Source organism: Rhipicephalus sanguineus, chromosome 1, assembly GCF_013339695.2.
Source record: "Rhipicephalus sanguineus isolate Rsan-2018 chromosome 1, BIME_Rsan_1.4, whole genome shotgun sequence".
Lineage (NCBI taxonomy): Eukaryota > Metazoa > Arthropoda > Arachnida > Ixodida > Ixodidae > Rhipicephalus > Rhipicephalus sanguineus.
In genome coordinates this window covers 208,807,284-208,824,612 of record NC_051176.1, presented here as the reverse complement: position 1 = coordinate 208,824,612, position 17,329 = coordinate 208,807,284, and the positions used below count along the sequence as shown (strand labels likewise).

General features: G+C 45.8%; 1 protein-coding gene across 1 annotated transcript in view; it reads right to left on the bottom strand.

Annotated features, from left to right (window-relative positions):
- Nucleotides 1-200: 200 nt before the first annotated feature.
- The window catches only part of LOC119406474 (thyrotropin-releasing hormone receptor), a 318,447-nt gene continuing 301,318 nt past the window's right edge, over nt 201-17,329 (bottom strand). The window contains exon 2 of the mRNA XM_037673224.2: nt 201-2,887. Within this exon, the coding sequence (XP_037529152.1) occupies nt 2,486-2,887 (402 nt within the window). The 3' untranslated portion in view covers nt 201-2,485. The remainder of the gene's footprint in view (nt 2,888-17,329) is intronic.

Sequence of the window (17,329 nt, the reverse complement as noted above, 5' to 3'; positions counted from 1 at the left end):
TATATATATATATATATATATATATATATATATATATATATATATATATATATATATAGCCAGCTCTCACACAGGAATTCGTTACTAAGCACGTACATGAAAGACGTAAATACACGGCAAAACTATTAGTGAGCACTGTAAAACGCTTTTGTTCACTCGCTATTACTCATGCCAGTAGTACATTCAGTAACAGTGTCAGTGAAAGCATCATCTACAACATCGACTCTTCGCAGTGACAACATCAAGAATATGTTTAAAAGCAGAAGGACTGTGAGCTGGGCTACTTGGTTTACATTCATTGCGGCGAAATAACACGGACGACGGGTTGGGCAAACAGTCAAGACAATGCGCTGATTGTCAACTGATTGTTTTTATTTATGACATTGTAGGGTACCCAACCGGAAGCTTTTGTGGTTAACCTCCCTGCCCTCTCCTTTTCTGTTTCCTTCCTCCTCTATTTATGACTTCAAGTTGAAAATCAGTCGATAATCTGTGCATTGCATTATGTGTTGATCCGTTCGTCTCCTGCGCTGTTTCGCCGCAATGTTCGGGAGCACATGACGAGTTGGCAGGGGTGTCCAACAATACCATTTATGTCTTTCACAGGGAGCTGACATTGGGAGACACGTATCAGCTCACAAGCGGAATGCAATATATACAGAAAATACCATTTTCACACAAACAGCTCATTTATACATTCCATGGAGCATCCTATATACACGAGAAAAAGAAAAAAATCTAAAGATTTGAAACAGCAAGAAAATATGTTAATACATTCGAGAGCGCTACAATCAAAGTCAAAGTTTCAGATTCTTGCTTACCCTGTTCAATATGGCGAAGCACTTCTTTATGTAGAGTACACTCTGGTTCGGTTCCATGGGAGCATGCTACATACGAAACCGTACATGTCCTTTTGCCACGTTATTACCAGACAGGTACTTCTTTACCTTAAGGAGTATCATTCAGCCTAATTAAGGTTACAATGCTCGGTGGAATAGATAGTCACACAAGAGCATGCGACTGAAATTAATGCGGAAGTATAATTTATTTTTTTGGTTTACAATAGCAATTTTTTGGTAACAGCCTGTATAAGTAGTTTTTCAGCGAATAAACGTAAATCGCTGCAGTAAAGATGTTTTTAAAATAGTTAATGAGATATACATTGTTTACAGTAAATAGACAACCATCTAAGGAACTCCAAGTACACGGTACATGGGAGAAACAGTTGACGCGAAGTGAATAAAACAGTTCCATTAGTGATTTCCTGCATCTTGAGCAGCGTGCGCACAAGTCGCTGTCATACACTGCACACACAGAGCCGCGTTACTCCTCGGCGCACTATATCCTCGGCACGCTATAAAGCAAAATGTGGATGAGCAGAAGTGGCTACTAGCGACAAATGAGCAGCCACAATTCTACACAGCCAATAAAGAGGTCTGTGCACGACACGAGGTTTGGGAGGAAAAGTCTGAGCAACGTCACCGTTTGTAGAGCCTGAGCCACTGGCGGCGTCTACACTGCGGGTGTGCAACTCAAAAGGATGGCCTTGTAGGGGCACTTCGAAGACGCGGAAGCACACGCACACCTAGCGGTGCCTTTCGGCCATTCTCTTCGGAGAAAGGTTCAGATATTAAGTGGCCGAACGCTGGTCCGTGTTAAACGATACGCCAGCGCTGCCATTCTGGTGATTGTTAAAGGTGGTACATAAAGAAATTTTTTAATTGAGACTCTGGTGCCGCAAGACTAACGTACGGCCAAGCATCTTATAGTATATTAACTTCCACACATTCTTCTACTCTCTCTCTACCTGCCTCTTTGACGACAAATGATTTTTGATGACGCAATGCTCGTTCGTCATTCTTGGCAGCCGAAGATGCTTACTGTGTACAGAAAGAGTTCAGTGGCCCAAAGAGAAGCGACGAATGGAGTAAAATACATAGCTCAAAGGCCGCGAACATGACTCAGCGCTCGTTGGGCGCACTTTGCAGCGTTTAGCTTAGAAACACATCCCATGCTTCATGACTATTCTTCACAGCTTCCAAGAAACAACTCGCTGAAGAGTAAATAAAACAGGAAACCTTCCTAAGCCTGCGCGATAACCACATTAACATGGGATTGTTAGGTCCTTTGTCAACATATTCCTTAAAGCTCAAACTATTTCTTGTTATGGTGCTGGTTTGCCAGCCAGACGCTCGCGTGCACGCAAGCACACGTCACGCTCGTGCACGAGAAATTCTCAACCTTTTTTTTTTTTTTCAATTTCCTGCGTCAACCCTACTTTTTTCTCTGGCAATGAATGGACATGTAATCGATTTATCGTCGCTGTCCGGACTCTAGTCAGCGGTTTTTGCTGAGGTGGTGCTCGTTAGGCCTGCAATCAACTTGCAGCTAACACACTTGGGCCAGGGCTCTAAACGAAGCACAGGCCAGCGGCGGCTGTTGTCTGTCTCTGAGAAGCTGACGCAGCGACTAGTGCCGTCGTCTTTTATACCAACTGGTGAGTGGTATCCACCAGCGTGTTCTTGCTCGTACTGCCCTTGCCAGGCGGCGCGACGAAAGTGCTGCGGTTGAGACGCACCGAGCCGCCTCCCACTACGCTCGAGTAGGTTCCGGCCACGGTGCGCTCGGTGCCACCGCGGCTGTCTCGAGAGCCACGGGCAGCGCCACAGCTGAGCATGCGCTTGAAAGCACGCCGAAACTTGATGGACATGGCGTTGTACAGGATCGGGTTGATGGCGCTGTTTATGAATATCATGGTCTTGCAGAACATGAGGTACCACAGCTCCATGTAACGCTTCTCAGCGAACGAGTTGTAAACCAAGAGCACCCGGTATGGCAGCCACAGTGTCGCGAACACCGCCACCACCACGAACAGCATTTTCACCACCTGCGCCGTAGAGAGGAGAAAAAGAAACACAGAAATTCGTCATCGCGGGTACTAAAAAAAGTGGCATCATGCATAAGACACAAGCGAGACCTCAGCCCAGGGTAAAAAGGTGTCGTATTCACAGAGGCTATGGTCAGTTATACTGCTTTTGCCTACAAATTCGAACTTAATATCTCATAACGACGACGCCTTTTACAATTGCGTTCTTGAATTGATGTATTGCTGCACTAATAGTCACACCTATGAATTTCCTAATATGTTCCTGTCTTTTAGAGATATTTTAGAATTTTTTTAGAATCATGTTTCTTACCGTTATATAGTATAGCAGAGGTAAAAAATCGCAGAGTTCGCAGCAGAAGCGAACAGCGTCAATGTGAATGTTAAGGCGAAAGCCTTAGGTTCCTTATCAAACGCGAAAGTCGACCGTCGGCGTCGACGGCGTTAACACGAGTGATTAAAACAATCATCATGTGATGACATCATCATGACGTCGCATAACGCAGCCTCACATGATGACGCCATCACATGGCATCGTCGCTTTGCACTGCTTGCAACGTTTTCTACGTGCGCACGTGGGCCAGATCCACGTCGCACGCACCAACTTGTGTCCTATCACTGAACAATGAAAAGGAAATCGTTGAACCCGGAATGTCGCGAGAGCCAACGTTTCGACAAGTTGACGCGACTTTCACTGAGCAGCACTTTACGGAGCACGAAGCTTGTGGCCCGGCATAACAGCTTTTCGCGCGATATGCTGTAGTCGCCTGGACACCATATTCACGCATAGGCGCAAGGAAATATGGACTATAAATCTAAAGATCGTTCATGTGGTTTTTAATCATATTAAATGCCCGAGCGTTTCCTCTTACTCCTCTTCACTGTAATATTCATGATCGTTTAGTACTACACCAGCCACTCAACACGCGCGGATATCGCCTCCTTTTGGATATTGAACCTGACAAGTGTACTCATGACATTCGCTATACCCGCCGTCATGGCCCCCTTCGTTTGTCGTATTGTGTTGGCATTACAGTCTTGTAAATACTTAGATGTTCCCATGTCTAGCGGCCAGACATGGTACGCGCGTGCTACCGATGCCATCTCCCAGGGGCGTAGGCAGAAATTTTTTTCGGGGGGAGGGGGCGCCTCCTTGATTTGAAGTGGGGGCCGGGAAGGCAGATGTGGTCAAGTATCATTTTGGGCTCTGTATGCCACAGCAAAAAAAAAAAAAAAAATCGGGGTGGTGGGGGGGGGGCACGGGCCCGGTGTGCCCCCCCCCCCCCTGGCTACGCCATTGCCATCTCCTCAGCTAACAAAACATTGAAGTTAATAAGAGGTAACCTCCAATATACGTGAAACTAGTGGCCTACTGATCACTCGTAGGAAACAAACACGCATACAGGTTCTCCATGTGAGACCCGCATCAAATTTCTCTTCAAAGGCCTAGGTACCGTAATAACAGCACCAAAATGTATGTTTATTACTCAAAATCTAAAGGCTTGACCGTATCATACTAGACTTTAAAAAAGGCATACGTTTTGTTGCTTCTATTGTAACCGTGGTCGGCCACTACTCTTTCCCTCTTCCACGTGTTCTATTACTGGATGCTGAATAAACCACATTACATTGTCCCTCGATCAAAGCTACCGCGACATATACGCTATATGCAGCTAGCACAACCACGCTCGCAGACAAAAGTTCACCCAAGTTTTGCCTTCGGGCATCTAAACACTACAATACACTCCCAATTCGCGTGCCTGTGACCGAACCGCTGCGATAATGTTTCTAGATTCGGCCAGCCTGACGGCGCTTTTTGGAAGCGTCTTTGTAGAGACGCTGTCGTGTCGTCTCAAAACACAAAATGGCCGTAAAGGACAATAACCATAATCTTTGTTTTCGCTTCAATAATGCCAGTGATGAACCAGTTTGCGGTCCTCGACCTCAAGCAAAGCGAGGTACTAGACTGTAACAGGAGCCAAACGAACTTCTCAATTACTCTGTTTTGTACTGCTGAACAGGGGCATCCGTGTTGTGTTGCAAGTCATTAAATGTTCGAAGAGCTCGCGTATACTGCTGAGCGCTTAATTCTCGAGAAAAAGAACGATTTATTTCGTTGTTTTCGAAGAGCACGTGTTCAGTGTTCCAACGACTTAGGAACTCAGACATTGTTCACAAAAATTGAGCCCCTTTAGCTAACGCTAAGAGAGAGAGAGAGATAAGATTCTTTAATGAAATGCCCGGAGAGGTTAGCCTGGTTTGTCGCCTGGCTTGCTACTCCAGGTGTCGCTCGATAAGCTACTCTGACTTCCTGAGTTGAGTGCTATATTACATGCCATTACTTGTTCTTTTTCGGTCGCCTAGACATCTCCACTGCTTCTACATGCCTATCATCCATTGACAGTCCCTTTCGCTAACGCTAAAAAGAGCAAGATTACATCTAAGCCAAAGTTTTAACGTGATAGCGTTAAAGAGCTCGTTTCGCAGAAATTCCGGCGTCAGCGTCGGTGTCGTTGGTTGTGAGCGAAAAATCATCTTGTCCGTGACTGAAAAATCGAGAAAGATGAAAATAAAATAAATAATAAAAAATATTCGACTCGAGTGAGCAACGAACTCAGGCCGTCTGCGTGGCAAGCAGGTGTTCTACCACAGACCCACGCCAATGCTTTTTCTTTCTTTATTGCCTATGTAGCACATACATACAGCAGTGACAAACAAATATATACCGAACAAAGAACCAAAAAAAAAGAAAATAAAAAATACAGTTTGCAGGCTTCTTAAAATTGCTTTATCTGTAGACGGCTTTCTACTTGACGAAGCCATTCAGGTACATCTTGCTGGAACTTTTCTGTTTCCACAAATGAACATATAGATTCAAAGTAGTGTCGAACCGGACGTGCACTAATATCAGCATGGCGCACCGCCATTCTCGACTGTCATATACTGTGCAGGCCCAGTAACATAACTAGATCTAACGGTACCCCTTCCTCATTTTCAACCGGGAGAAATCTGATGCCGCAGGCGTCAAGGGGCAAATCCTTTTTAAAGTCCGTTGAAGAACGTCCCAAAAAAAGACCGCATCCCAGTAGTCGATAAAAACATGTTCGATTGTCTCTGGCTTCCTGCAGAGTAAACAATGGTCTCCCCAAGGAACGAATAAACCTCACACCAGTGCTTCGAACTGCACTGAAAGTAACTTTCATGCTTCGCAAACATACGCGTCTTGCGTACAGGTGTCACAGTATGAGATGTAATATCGCAGTATAACGGGGTACAAGCGCATATTGCCATCGGGTGTCACACATGTGAATTGCATAACGAGTTAATGGTTTAAACCTGGCCACCCATTACAAAAGGCACACTCATTACTGCGCGTATTCCCTTAAGAACACGTAGTGGGTGCATCGCAACTTCGAAAAAGTATCATGCGCGTAATTGCTGCTGGTTTAAAGCATGCCACCCATTACAACGGGCATACATATTAGTGCACTCATTCTCTTACACGCACGTGGTGGGTACACTGTTGTCATAAAAGTGTGGTTGAAGAGGCCGGAAACCTTTACCTTTATTATAGGTATGTCGCGCGTGCGTGCGTGCGTGCGTGCGTGCGTGCGTGCGTGCGTGCGTGCGTGCGTGCGTGTGTGTGTGTGTGTGTGTGTGTGTGTGTGTGTGTGTGTGTGTGTGCGCGTTTGTGTGGTTGGCTGGCTGGCTGGGCGACTGAACATAATGACTAGCGAAACAGAGTGCGATGAGGATGGGGCCGGATATCGCTATCGCGCTCAACTCTTCATGGCCAAGCTTAACCGTACCCGATTTTTTTGCCGCATTTTGTTAGGGGCGGAGTGCTTGAAGCGTTCGACACCTCATGTGGTCTTGCCCACCTCCGGGATCGGCATACCTTAGACCATGATACGATTGCAAGCGTTGACGTCATGATAGAGTCACCACGTTGTCATAACATTACGTGATTACATAGCGTCTTGATTTGGAAACGTGACTTTTGGTACCATTTGTGTTCACGACGCCGGACACGGGATTTTTAACAGCGAAGTTGTTCTTAGCCGAGGTTTTCTCGGGACTATCGGCGTAACGCGGGTGGCGATGCCGATGTGAGTGCACGCGGCCAACAGATAGTTCGGAAGAGGTAAAAAAATTGTAAAAGCGCGCGTGCACGGTGGTCTTTGTCGAATTTTCGGCGATGGGTAAAGTCGTGCGTTCTCCGGAAGAAGCAGCCCGTCGGGAGTGTCAACGGGAATTGGCGCGTAGACGGTAACGACGGCGTCTTTCTGATCCAGGAGTTCGCGCAAGAGATACCGAAGCCAAGCGCAAGCGGAGGGCAGAAGATACAGAGCTTCGAGTGAGAGTAGATTGTGTATGGAACAGTAAACGGGTGTACCAATGGAGATCACGTTCAAACCATTTGTAACGAAAATCGGGAAATGCGCTGTTTTTACAAAGGAGCAGAAGATGAGGTCTGTGAAGATTATGGAGATGGGCAAGGTGAAGAACATGAAGAAGACTTTGATGATGAGTAACAAAGAGATTTGCAAAGACTAACGTTCGCTAAAGTTTGCTTTTACTACTTGTGACACAAACACAAACTAAATTAGCACTGGTAGATGTGCTTTCCAATAGTGGTTGCAAAATATTGTATGGCTAGAAAAAGAAACCACTCAACCACTTTAGCTTTTACAAACCGATTTACTGGCTGCGAAATGCTTTGGAATGCTTTTGTGAAGTTTGGTGACGATTAGCACTGCGACGGAGAAAGCTTCGCTGTTTTATCACGCTCCGCGACATTAATTCAGTGAAGCGCTGGGCAACTTTATTCGACTTACGAGTCATATTAGGCTTCTACCCTAACACCTCGAGCGTAACCCGATAAAAAAGTACGAAAGATTACAATACTCCCTAATGCGAAATTTGAGCGCAGCTGTACGCGAGTTTTCGTTTCGCCAGTCCTATGGCTCTCTTTCGGCCGCATGAGCTTTCGGTGGCAGCGGCCTCGTATTCTCCTGCGACACTTTGCTTTCCTCTTCACCATTTCGCCTACCTCTCCGCGCTCCGCGTTCGCTTTCAGCTTCCGCTGTGTTCATTCTCGCGGTGACGACGGACGAAGACCGTCGACGCTAAACGCAGGAATGGGCTTCCAAGGGCTGCGCTATCAAATGTTATGTCTTCACTGATAAAATTGGGTTATTTGACATCATTCCTGAGCTGCAGCGTTACGAAGAGTTAAAAGTGCCGTAACATACTGTGTGCACAGAGTTTAAGATTTTTAAGTCCTCATTTTAGACTACGAGGCCTTGTGGAGATACGAAATGTTTGACACTTGAACAGTGACATCTGCGTGCGCTATAATTGGGGTTACTTGAACACATCTGGCAAATGCTGTGATGACATCATTTTTTAAATATTAGGCTAAGTATGCATCGAGATTATTACATTGCGTTAAAGCTCAGTAAACCGGTAAAACCTCCAATGAATTAAGCCAACTGATTTACTGAGATCAAGCAAAGGGGAACTACTTAGTATTTCAAACAATCTGGAATCTTATATCGCTTGTTCGCATGCCCCAAAGAGGAAAATGAAGAAAGGGAAATTATTTTCGTGGATTCTAATTTTCCATAGTGCAGACCCCCATTCTCAAATCTCATTGCGTACTGCGCACTAAGATGGTGGTGTGTTGCAGTAGGCGGGGTCTGCATGGCATATCTATCCGTCATCTGTTCCGTCTGAGCATCTCATGAGTTGTAGGGGTGTGTCACCAAGTTTTGTTAAGCAGCCCTGTGTCACACATGAGGGCCATGAGCAATCGTTGAACTCTCCGCCCGATCGCCGCGGGCCCTTCAGGAAAACCGACATCTTCAATCGTCCGATTCCTAAGACCACCACTATGCAGGCTACGGGCCATCGCTTCTTTTTCACTAACTGCGCGCAAAGGGAAATAAAATGCTCAGTGTCACCGATGTCACCGCAGAAGGCGCAGACTGGGAAGCGCACCGCCCAGTCTTGAATGACCATGCCGGCGTGTACGAAGAGTCGGTTCTGATGCGGTAAAACAGAGTGACTTCTTCTTGAGGAAGTCCTTGGATCACACAGGCTTGATTTTGAGTCTTGTGGATCGTCCTCATGTGATTGCGGATGACATCCTTGCACTTTTGATAAATTTTTGGGGCCTTTACTCTTGGGACACGTGTACGTGATTCGCGTGCACGAGCATCTTCTTTTTCATTTCATTCGATTACAGTGCGGGATGGGATTACAATGCAACTTTACATTAGATTTATTGACCATCACATATTTAAGAAGGGCCAGAGACTGCCTCGTAAACTTTTCTTGAGGTAGGCCACGATGCAGTCGTTGTAACAGTGACTTTGCGCCCGTCACTCGCACGATATCTCGTGCAAAATGGGCGCACAATTTTCACAAAGCTACGGTGATTGCGGCACTTTCTACCGTTATACACGAAACTACATACACGATCCAGGTGGCCAGGCCATGACATGCCAAGGGAGGATACGCGGAATGCCGCTGCGCAGTTATCCGTTTGGACGCACACCGATTCATCTATGTACACTCGCAGGTGGTCTCCATATATGGTGCTCAAGTGGCCCAGCACAAGAACCTTTGCTTCCGCAGCTATAATGATGCGTTTCGCCAGTAGCTTAGGTACTGCAGGTAACGCCTGAGAAAGACCATAGAAGCTCGAGACGACCCCGTGTAGGCTATTTCAAGTCTAAATATAGAAATGTGTTCAGAGCCATTTCGCATCTCAGGCCTTGTTGACGCAGCCGTTAATGCTGGGGAGTCCTCCGCAGGCACGGCGCTTCAGCGTCTAAGAGCAAGAACTCGCTCCCATTTCTATGTGGTGCTGTGTACTAAGACATTCTGTATTAAGACATTTCGAGTTGAATACTGAAAAGACAAAATGTAGTAAAGAGGAAGGGGAACTGAAGACTCAACTTTCGGTTGTCAAATGAAAGTTAGGGATGTTTATGAGATTTTTGTGCAGTTTAGTAATAATACTCCATAGTGCGATCAGTACAAACGCACTTCAAAAAAGAGCGTTGTGTATTCATGTCGCGACGAGTGACCAAAAATGACTCATTTGCATAGATCGTAGAACTATGCGAGCCACACGAGGGCTTGTATTCACAAAAACTTACTAAGCTACAATTCCTCGTAAGTGAAAATTCCAGCTCATACTGACGCTGAATGTATAAGTGAAGGCGGTCGGCCTATGACAACGAACACCTATACGATGGAAAAGCTTTGCGAATTCAGTCAGAATAGGCCGAATTTACGAAGCGTTTAGTTCCCTGATTTGTCCATGCTTTTTGCTCTCTGAATTTTACCTGATTGGCTCATGCTTCTTCTTGAGAAAGCGACGGGGCATCCGTATCGTAAGCACCAAGTGACTCACTTGTCAATGCTACAGCTCACGCAGTATCTTAGGTGATTCTCTGACCACCTCGGCGCACTTAGTACCTCAGCATGCAGGGCTAACACAAGTGTACTGCTTATTATTATGGCGATGTTGTGCAAGAATGGGATAGGGAACTTCGGTGCTCAATTGACCGCCAAAACCTTCCTAGACACTCCCTTTGAGCAAGCCTCGATGAAACGCGCCACTTCTTGGCGATGTTTCCTATACGCACTCACCTGTACTAACGCGGCTGTACGGACCACTTCGGTCGTCCTGCCACTTCTTTGAGCCCGCCTAGATAATTTCATAGAGTCAAACCGTGTTCAATATATTGCATAGATGTCACCTATGTACTACTTCGGCTGCGTTATGAGAGCTTCAGTTGGAAAAAACGACTTAATTTGTACGAAGCCCGAGACGCTACGTTAGGCGTTTATCGTCCGGCCTGGAATTGGCCACATGCAAATAAAGAGTGCACCAGGTTCCAACAAAGTCCACAACTCAAATCAGCCGTCATTTATACGCGTCGTACGTCGTGTCGTAGGCCGCGTCGTACCATTAGACTCTACACTCCATTTGACGTTGACTTGATTACGGACGGATACGAGCACTTCCGATTAGCTCAATAATAGTATCTGGGGTTCAACGTCCCAAAACCACGATCTGATTATGAGAGACGCCATAGTGGAGGGCTCCGGAAATTTAGACCACCTGGGGTTCTTTAACGTGCACCTAAATCTAAGTACACGGGGTCCGATTAGCTCACCCAGTCAGTATAACTTCATCGCCGTCGAATGTAGTGTACGACATTAGCAGTAGCACATGCGAAGATTTTCGATCGCCTTGCACTCTGCATCATGCAAACGGCGAACTGGTTCATAGCTGCAAAGCACAAGAGCTTCCATTAAAGGGGTCATGAATCACCCCTCGGACTTGGTAAGAAAACATATCCTGCGGTAAGCAGACACTGCTATGAACAGCTGGGCCAAATCTTGCAGTCGTGCGTGGCAAGGAGAATATAGAAGCGGAACACGAAGTTACCATTTTCTTACCAGTTACCAGTTATCACTGAGGACAGAGGCCCGTCCTCAGTCTCTTTGGTGGGTGGGGCTTCCGCTGTTTGACGTCGAACAACAGATAGCATGCTATTGGCCAATAGCCGACACAAACGAAGAACAGCGTTTGCATCAGATGTGCTCCTTATCTACGGGGTGCCACCACGTGCCGGCGCCGCGCTCCACAGTATGCTAACATTACACAGTGAGCCACACCCGCTCACACGAATGATAGGAGAGAGCGATAGCGCTTTATCACGCGTTCTCACGGTCATGACGCAAGCTGACGTAACTTTATCCCCCTGCCATCCCTCCCTGCTTAGCTTCCAGCGCGCTCGTCGGGACGAGAGAAGAGAGAAAGCGCTTAAAGGGCGCGAAAAACCCTGTAACTCCGCCCGTTCTTGACGGATTCGATAAATATTGTTCAGCAATCGATTAGTGAGGCAATAAACTCCGATACAGAGGTCATTCGATGATTATTTGTAAGTAGTTCAGGACCTCTCTAAAACCAAGTGACCTTTGGTACTTAGTTTCAGTGCTATTAACATTTAGTGCTTCAGTTGCACGCGAGACCACCACAGAGCGATTTCAAAATGCACTTACCTGGAGAAGTATAGCTTCTCTAGAGCTCCCTCGCTCAGCACACTTTATGGGCAGTAGTACAACGCCCGTTCTACCCTCTTACGCTGTCCCTAATCGCACACCGCTCTATCGAGTAATACGCATTAAGTGGATATAGCCATTCTCTAGTATCACCTGCCTACTTTTGATCCCGGTAGCTCTAGATATACGCCATTACTGGACACGCAAAGCGAAAGGAAGTGCGACTCAAATAGCGTTCAGATCGACACGTTGGTCTGAGTGAGAAACAGCGCCATCTTCCAGTGCAACGTCGACGCCAGATGTCTGAAATCACTGCGCTGTCGCAGTTCCGTCATTCGATCTCTAACTGCTCTCAAGGTCTCGGAAAAGTTGGAACTAGATGTAGTTTGTTCACCTAATGGTCCATTTCTTCTGAGCAATTTTGTGAAACAATGATCCAGTAACGACTGAAATGCTCAAAGGGTATATTGCCCACTGCTGCAGCAATTCGCGGCTTGAAGCTCGTTGGAACTGTCCCGAAAACGGCGCGCTTGAGAAGAGAACAAAATGAGCGCGTTGGATCGAGACGAGCAAATAAAAGAAGTTTGTGCCACTCGCCACGATATGTAAGAACTAGTCTTAGAGACGTTTCTGCAAGGATGCTTATGATAGCCATGCGATATCTCTCTAATATAGGAGCTCGCTGTTATCAGTAAACGTTGTGATGTAGAAAGTACAACTAATAAAGAAAACCGTTCCTGAAAGAGCGAAAACCTGAAAGAGTACACGTTTGCTTCGAATGTTTGTAGGTGCGTCAATAATGAACTTACCAACAGCGGATATATATTTTACTCCGTAATGTTTACCTAACAGATACAGAATTGTGGACGTAAATAATAGATCATAAAAGTGTCAAGGAACTTTCAACAAGTTGAAAGGAGAGGTACGCAGATAGGCTCTAATAGAAATCGAATAAATCCGCTCTATTACAGACGGTACACTGAAACTGTGAGTAAAATAACATTATTTATTGATTCTGGTGTTGTAATGTCGAAATGCGATGCAGCAACACAGTGTAGGGCACGTTTGTTCTGCCCCTTAACTAGAGTGCGCGATTGTTTTTCACTAACGCACAGGGCCATCAATGTCTTACTTGTTCTCAGCCGCAGAACGCGGCAGCCACAAAGCGTACCTTGCACTTAGTCTGTACGGGTGAGCTTATTTTGCCTGGCCGTCGGATATAAGCTCCCCGAGCTTTCCTCTATGACACTAATAATACTATACGCTGCTACCTCTACGTAGTGCTTCAGCTGATGGGAACAACGCCAGACTCGGTAGAATCTAGCAATATACGTCTTCATAACTGTTATACGTGTCTCTTTACAGCACCGTCGTACGCCTGGAATAATGAGAGCTCATAAAACACTTGCCTGCGGCCTGTTGCTAGTACTTAAAATTGGTGCTCGTTCCAAAACAAAGTAGCCCACAGTACTCAATGTGGACACTATACGGCTGCAAAGCAACTATTTCACATCTTCTTTCTGAGTACCCTCACTACAATGCACCTAGAAAAAAGAACTGTCAACGGTGCTATGTCGACTGTTCAATTGTCCCTTCTCAGTGGACAGATTCCTCGGTCAATGGTTTAAAGCGTCTTCAGCACAGAAGCCCTTAAGTGCGCCGTTTCGCTTCCCGATGGCATGTGCAATGAGTGACATACTTTAAGAGGAATGTTGTGCTTAACACCGGGAGATGATGTGTCGTTGTTGCCTTACTTCATTTTATCTCACGCTCTCCTTCTATAACCATTAATGCCATTCATCCATGTACGCAGGGTACCCATTATGAATTCTTTCTCAACTTTATTTCCCTCATTTTTTCTCCTCTCATAATCATGTCGTGATTTATGGGACATTAAACCCCAGTAATTATTATTACAAGAGGTAGGCATTATTAACCGGCCAATAGACTTGTCATTTCTCGCTAAGCAAAATAAGAAAGGAAACGGGCTGATACGTGCAACACTTTTTTTCAATTTAATTAAAAGCGCCTATAATGTTTGCGTGCCGTTTTGCTTTTGCTTTTTCTCATTATCTTTAGAAGATAACATCTCAGTTGACAAGACACAGTTTGCGATAAGATACAGTCAAGTTTTTCTTCATGTCAGTAGCGTGCAAACGCCGCCCACAGGTTGTCCTACATATAGACAGATATTTGTACCCCCGTTAATGTACCACCGTTGTAGTGCAATGCAAATCATCAAAAACGTTCAGCGTGGAGACACGGATACAAGATAAGGGAAATGTTGCTAAAACAGCCAATCCCTGCAATTCGCCTATTCTATTCACTCGGGACATCGTTTTTAATAGGAAGTCAAAGAGACACGTTCATTCCCCGCCGTATACTTGACGCTGGAGAACAAAAAGAGAACATAACGCGACATCGACAGGAGGTATAGTTGAGAATGGTTAGTAAATGACAGCAATGACTCTAGTGGTGATTTTTTTCACCATTGCCTTCATATAACTTCCTTGCGGGAAGGCCTCATTGCCCTCGCCTTGTTAAGAGCTGTATTCTTGTTTTCTTGTCTAACGTGCTGCCGTCTATTCGTTGAAGTCTGCCAGAACGCAATCATAATTTAGTTCCCAAACTTTTTGTGAGTTCAACTTGGCGTCATCGGCGCCTTCGTCTATTATGGCAAATATGTAGATATTAGATGTGCCGTGGATTAAAATGATTTAATGTATTCTTTGTTAGGAGGAACGAAGGTATTTGTGATGAACGTAAATGTTCAAGAACAAACATTATATATAGAAACTGAGTGAGTATACATGGCTAGGTAAGCGACAGTTATGTAAAATTGGACAATTTAAAAAAAAATGAAAAGCAGGAAACGTATGAGAAGGCAGTATGCGAAAAAATAGCAATAAGGACATATTTATGCCGCATTATGCCTTGTTGCTAGGTCAAACATAGTGCAATGCATTGCGTGTAAGAGGCCGAATACAATTACCTCCCGTGTGGGCCTGAGACAAAGTGCGTGCTGTCGTTTTAAATGCCAAAGTGGGAAAGTCTCTATAATTGTATTCAGCCTTTGAAAAACCGGATTGACCAACAGTAATAATTATACCTGGGGTTTTACGTGCCAAAACCATGATACAATTGCGGTGCACGCCGCAGAGGAAATCTCCGGAAATTTCGACCATCTGGTGTTCTTTAACATGCACTGACATCGCACTGTACTCGGGCCTCTAGCCCTATCGCCTCCATCGAAATGCGACCGCCGCGGCCGGGATCGAACCCGCGACTTTCGGGTCGGCAGCGCTTTACACACAGTGGCTTTCGTGAACAATATATGCTTTGTATGATTTCACTTCCGTTAATGCCAAAAAATATTGCTATGTGTCGTTTGACACCTGTCCAAGCACTGTACTTTCATTTCGTTCTCTATGAACACTTTACTGCATTTTATGCATACGTTGGAGGGAGAGAGAGAGATAGTGAAAAAGTGATAAGGATGAATTAAAAGCATGAAAGTTAGCCAAGACTACCAGGCTAGCTACACTACGCTGGGATGAAGTGAAAAAAAGATGAAGGAAAAGAGACAATTTCACCGACGATTACGACACCGCCCAATGCGAATTCTGAGCGTAGCTTCGTGTTGGGGAAAGACCAACTGTGTTTGAAGTTTTGGCTTTCCGCAAGGTATCGACTACGCCGTAAATCATAATTTTTGTCAAAGAGGACAGCACCCACTGCGCCATTATTCGTCTTTCTGCGGATAAGCGAGGCACCCGCTACACATCTGCAAGGCATTATGCGCACTTTGTTGATGCTGCATGTGGCTGATGACGATGAAACATTATGGCTGCGCACTTTGCAGTGGGTGGGAAGCATTAAACCACACACTCGTTGCGCAATTAGCCTCGTGTAATGACTGGTTGTTATTTTACTCTTCTGCAACACTATATTACATAGGCTAACGCGATTCCTTGCCCGACATGACACCTGTATAGGGTCTTTTTGCAAATGCCTTTCAAGCATCAGCGTGGCTCTGTGGTAGAATGCTCGACAGTCACGCACAGGCCCGATTTGAAGACCCATTCGATGCAGGGTATTTTTTCTCACTTTATTTCTTCATGTCTATCGGTTACTTTTTCATGTCTATCGGTTACACCATCGACGGCAACGGCTGCGGCGACGCCGCTCAACGCAGGAACGGGCGCCTAAAGCTGCACTCCAAAAGTCCATCGTCGATGTCGCCAACGTAGTAAAATTATCTGCTCTGCATATACAGTGCAGGTTAATCTTAATTACAGTATTGAAAATATTTAGAAGAAATTTATTGCGAAGATAGTTACGCCATTATTCGTTGCGTAAGTGACAGCTTAAGCAAGAATTGTAAATCAAAAGAAATAAAATAGAGCGGTGCACTCATATAAAAAAAAAACCGCCCCCACCACGCAAAAGACCCAAGTATTGACCGCATCAGAATCACGGCTGAATGCGCCCCCGTAGTGCTCTCATGGTGCTGCCGACTCAGCGAGCGGGCACTTGCGGCTCGCGAGCTTCATGCCCGCTCTTTTTTGCCGTAAGACGCTGCGTTGATTTCAGCCGCTCAGCTTTCTTAACTTTCCGTCAATTCGTTTTGTTCGCGAGCCCGCTTCCATCGTTCCGCTGGGCGCTGCCGCCTCACGAGTGCTCGGCTACACTCTGAGGCGCCTTCCCACAGCGGCAATGCAAATGCGTTCGCGCCAAGCCGCTATCTGCCGCGCACCGATCACTTGGCACCACGAAAGAGCAATTTGCATTTTGGTTAACGGATCCCCGGAATGCGTGCTCGGAGCCGGAAGGAGAGAGACGCTCTAACTGGTTTCTAAGGCTGCGCTCGGCGACTTTCAGAAGGAAGCGAACGCAGTTAAACAGGCGCCAGCAGTCCGTTTTGCATCACAGAACTCCATTTGGATTGAGCATCCTCCCTGAAGTGGCGAGGGTAATGCGCACGCAGCGATATTTTCCCGGGAAAACTTCGCACTCCCCTGTACGACTCCTAAACTAATCTTAAGAGCGCTGGCTGACAAATGCAAAGGGAGATACGGATCGCAAAGAAAACGTCCGAGCCATCGGTGACTCAAGAAGGTGTGCTTAATATGTGCATATAACACACCTGGGTAACGTACGAGTCTGCATTTTAATGGAATCTCAGTCGCGCGCTATTCTGATGCGTCAATTGAGTTGTTTGTCGTATTTAAAAAGACGCTTAAATATTTATAACCGTAAGCGAAAACGGTCAGCAGGACCGCGTAAAGGCTTTGTTCTGGTAACGCGCGAATTGCATTATCGAATACCTCGCGCAAATATACCGATTGCAGCGGTTGC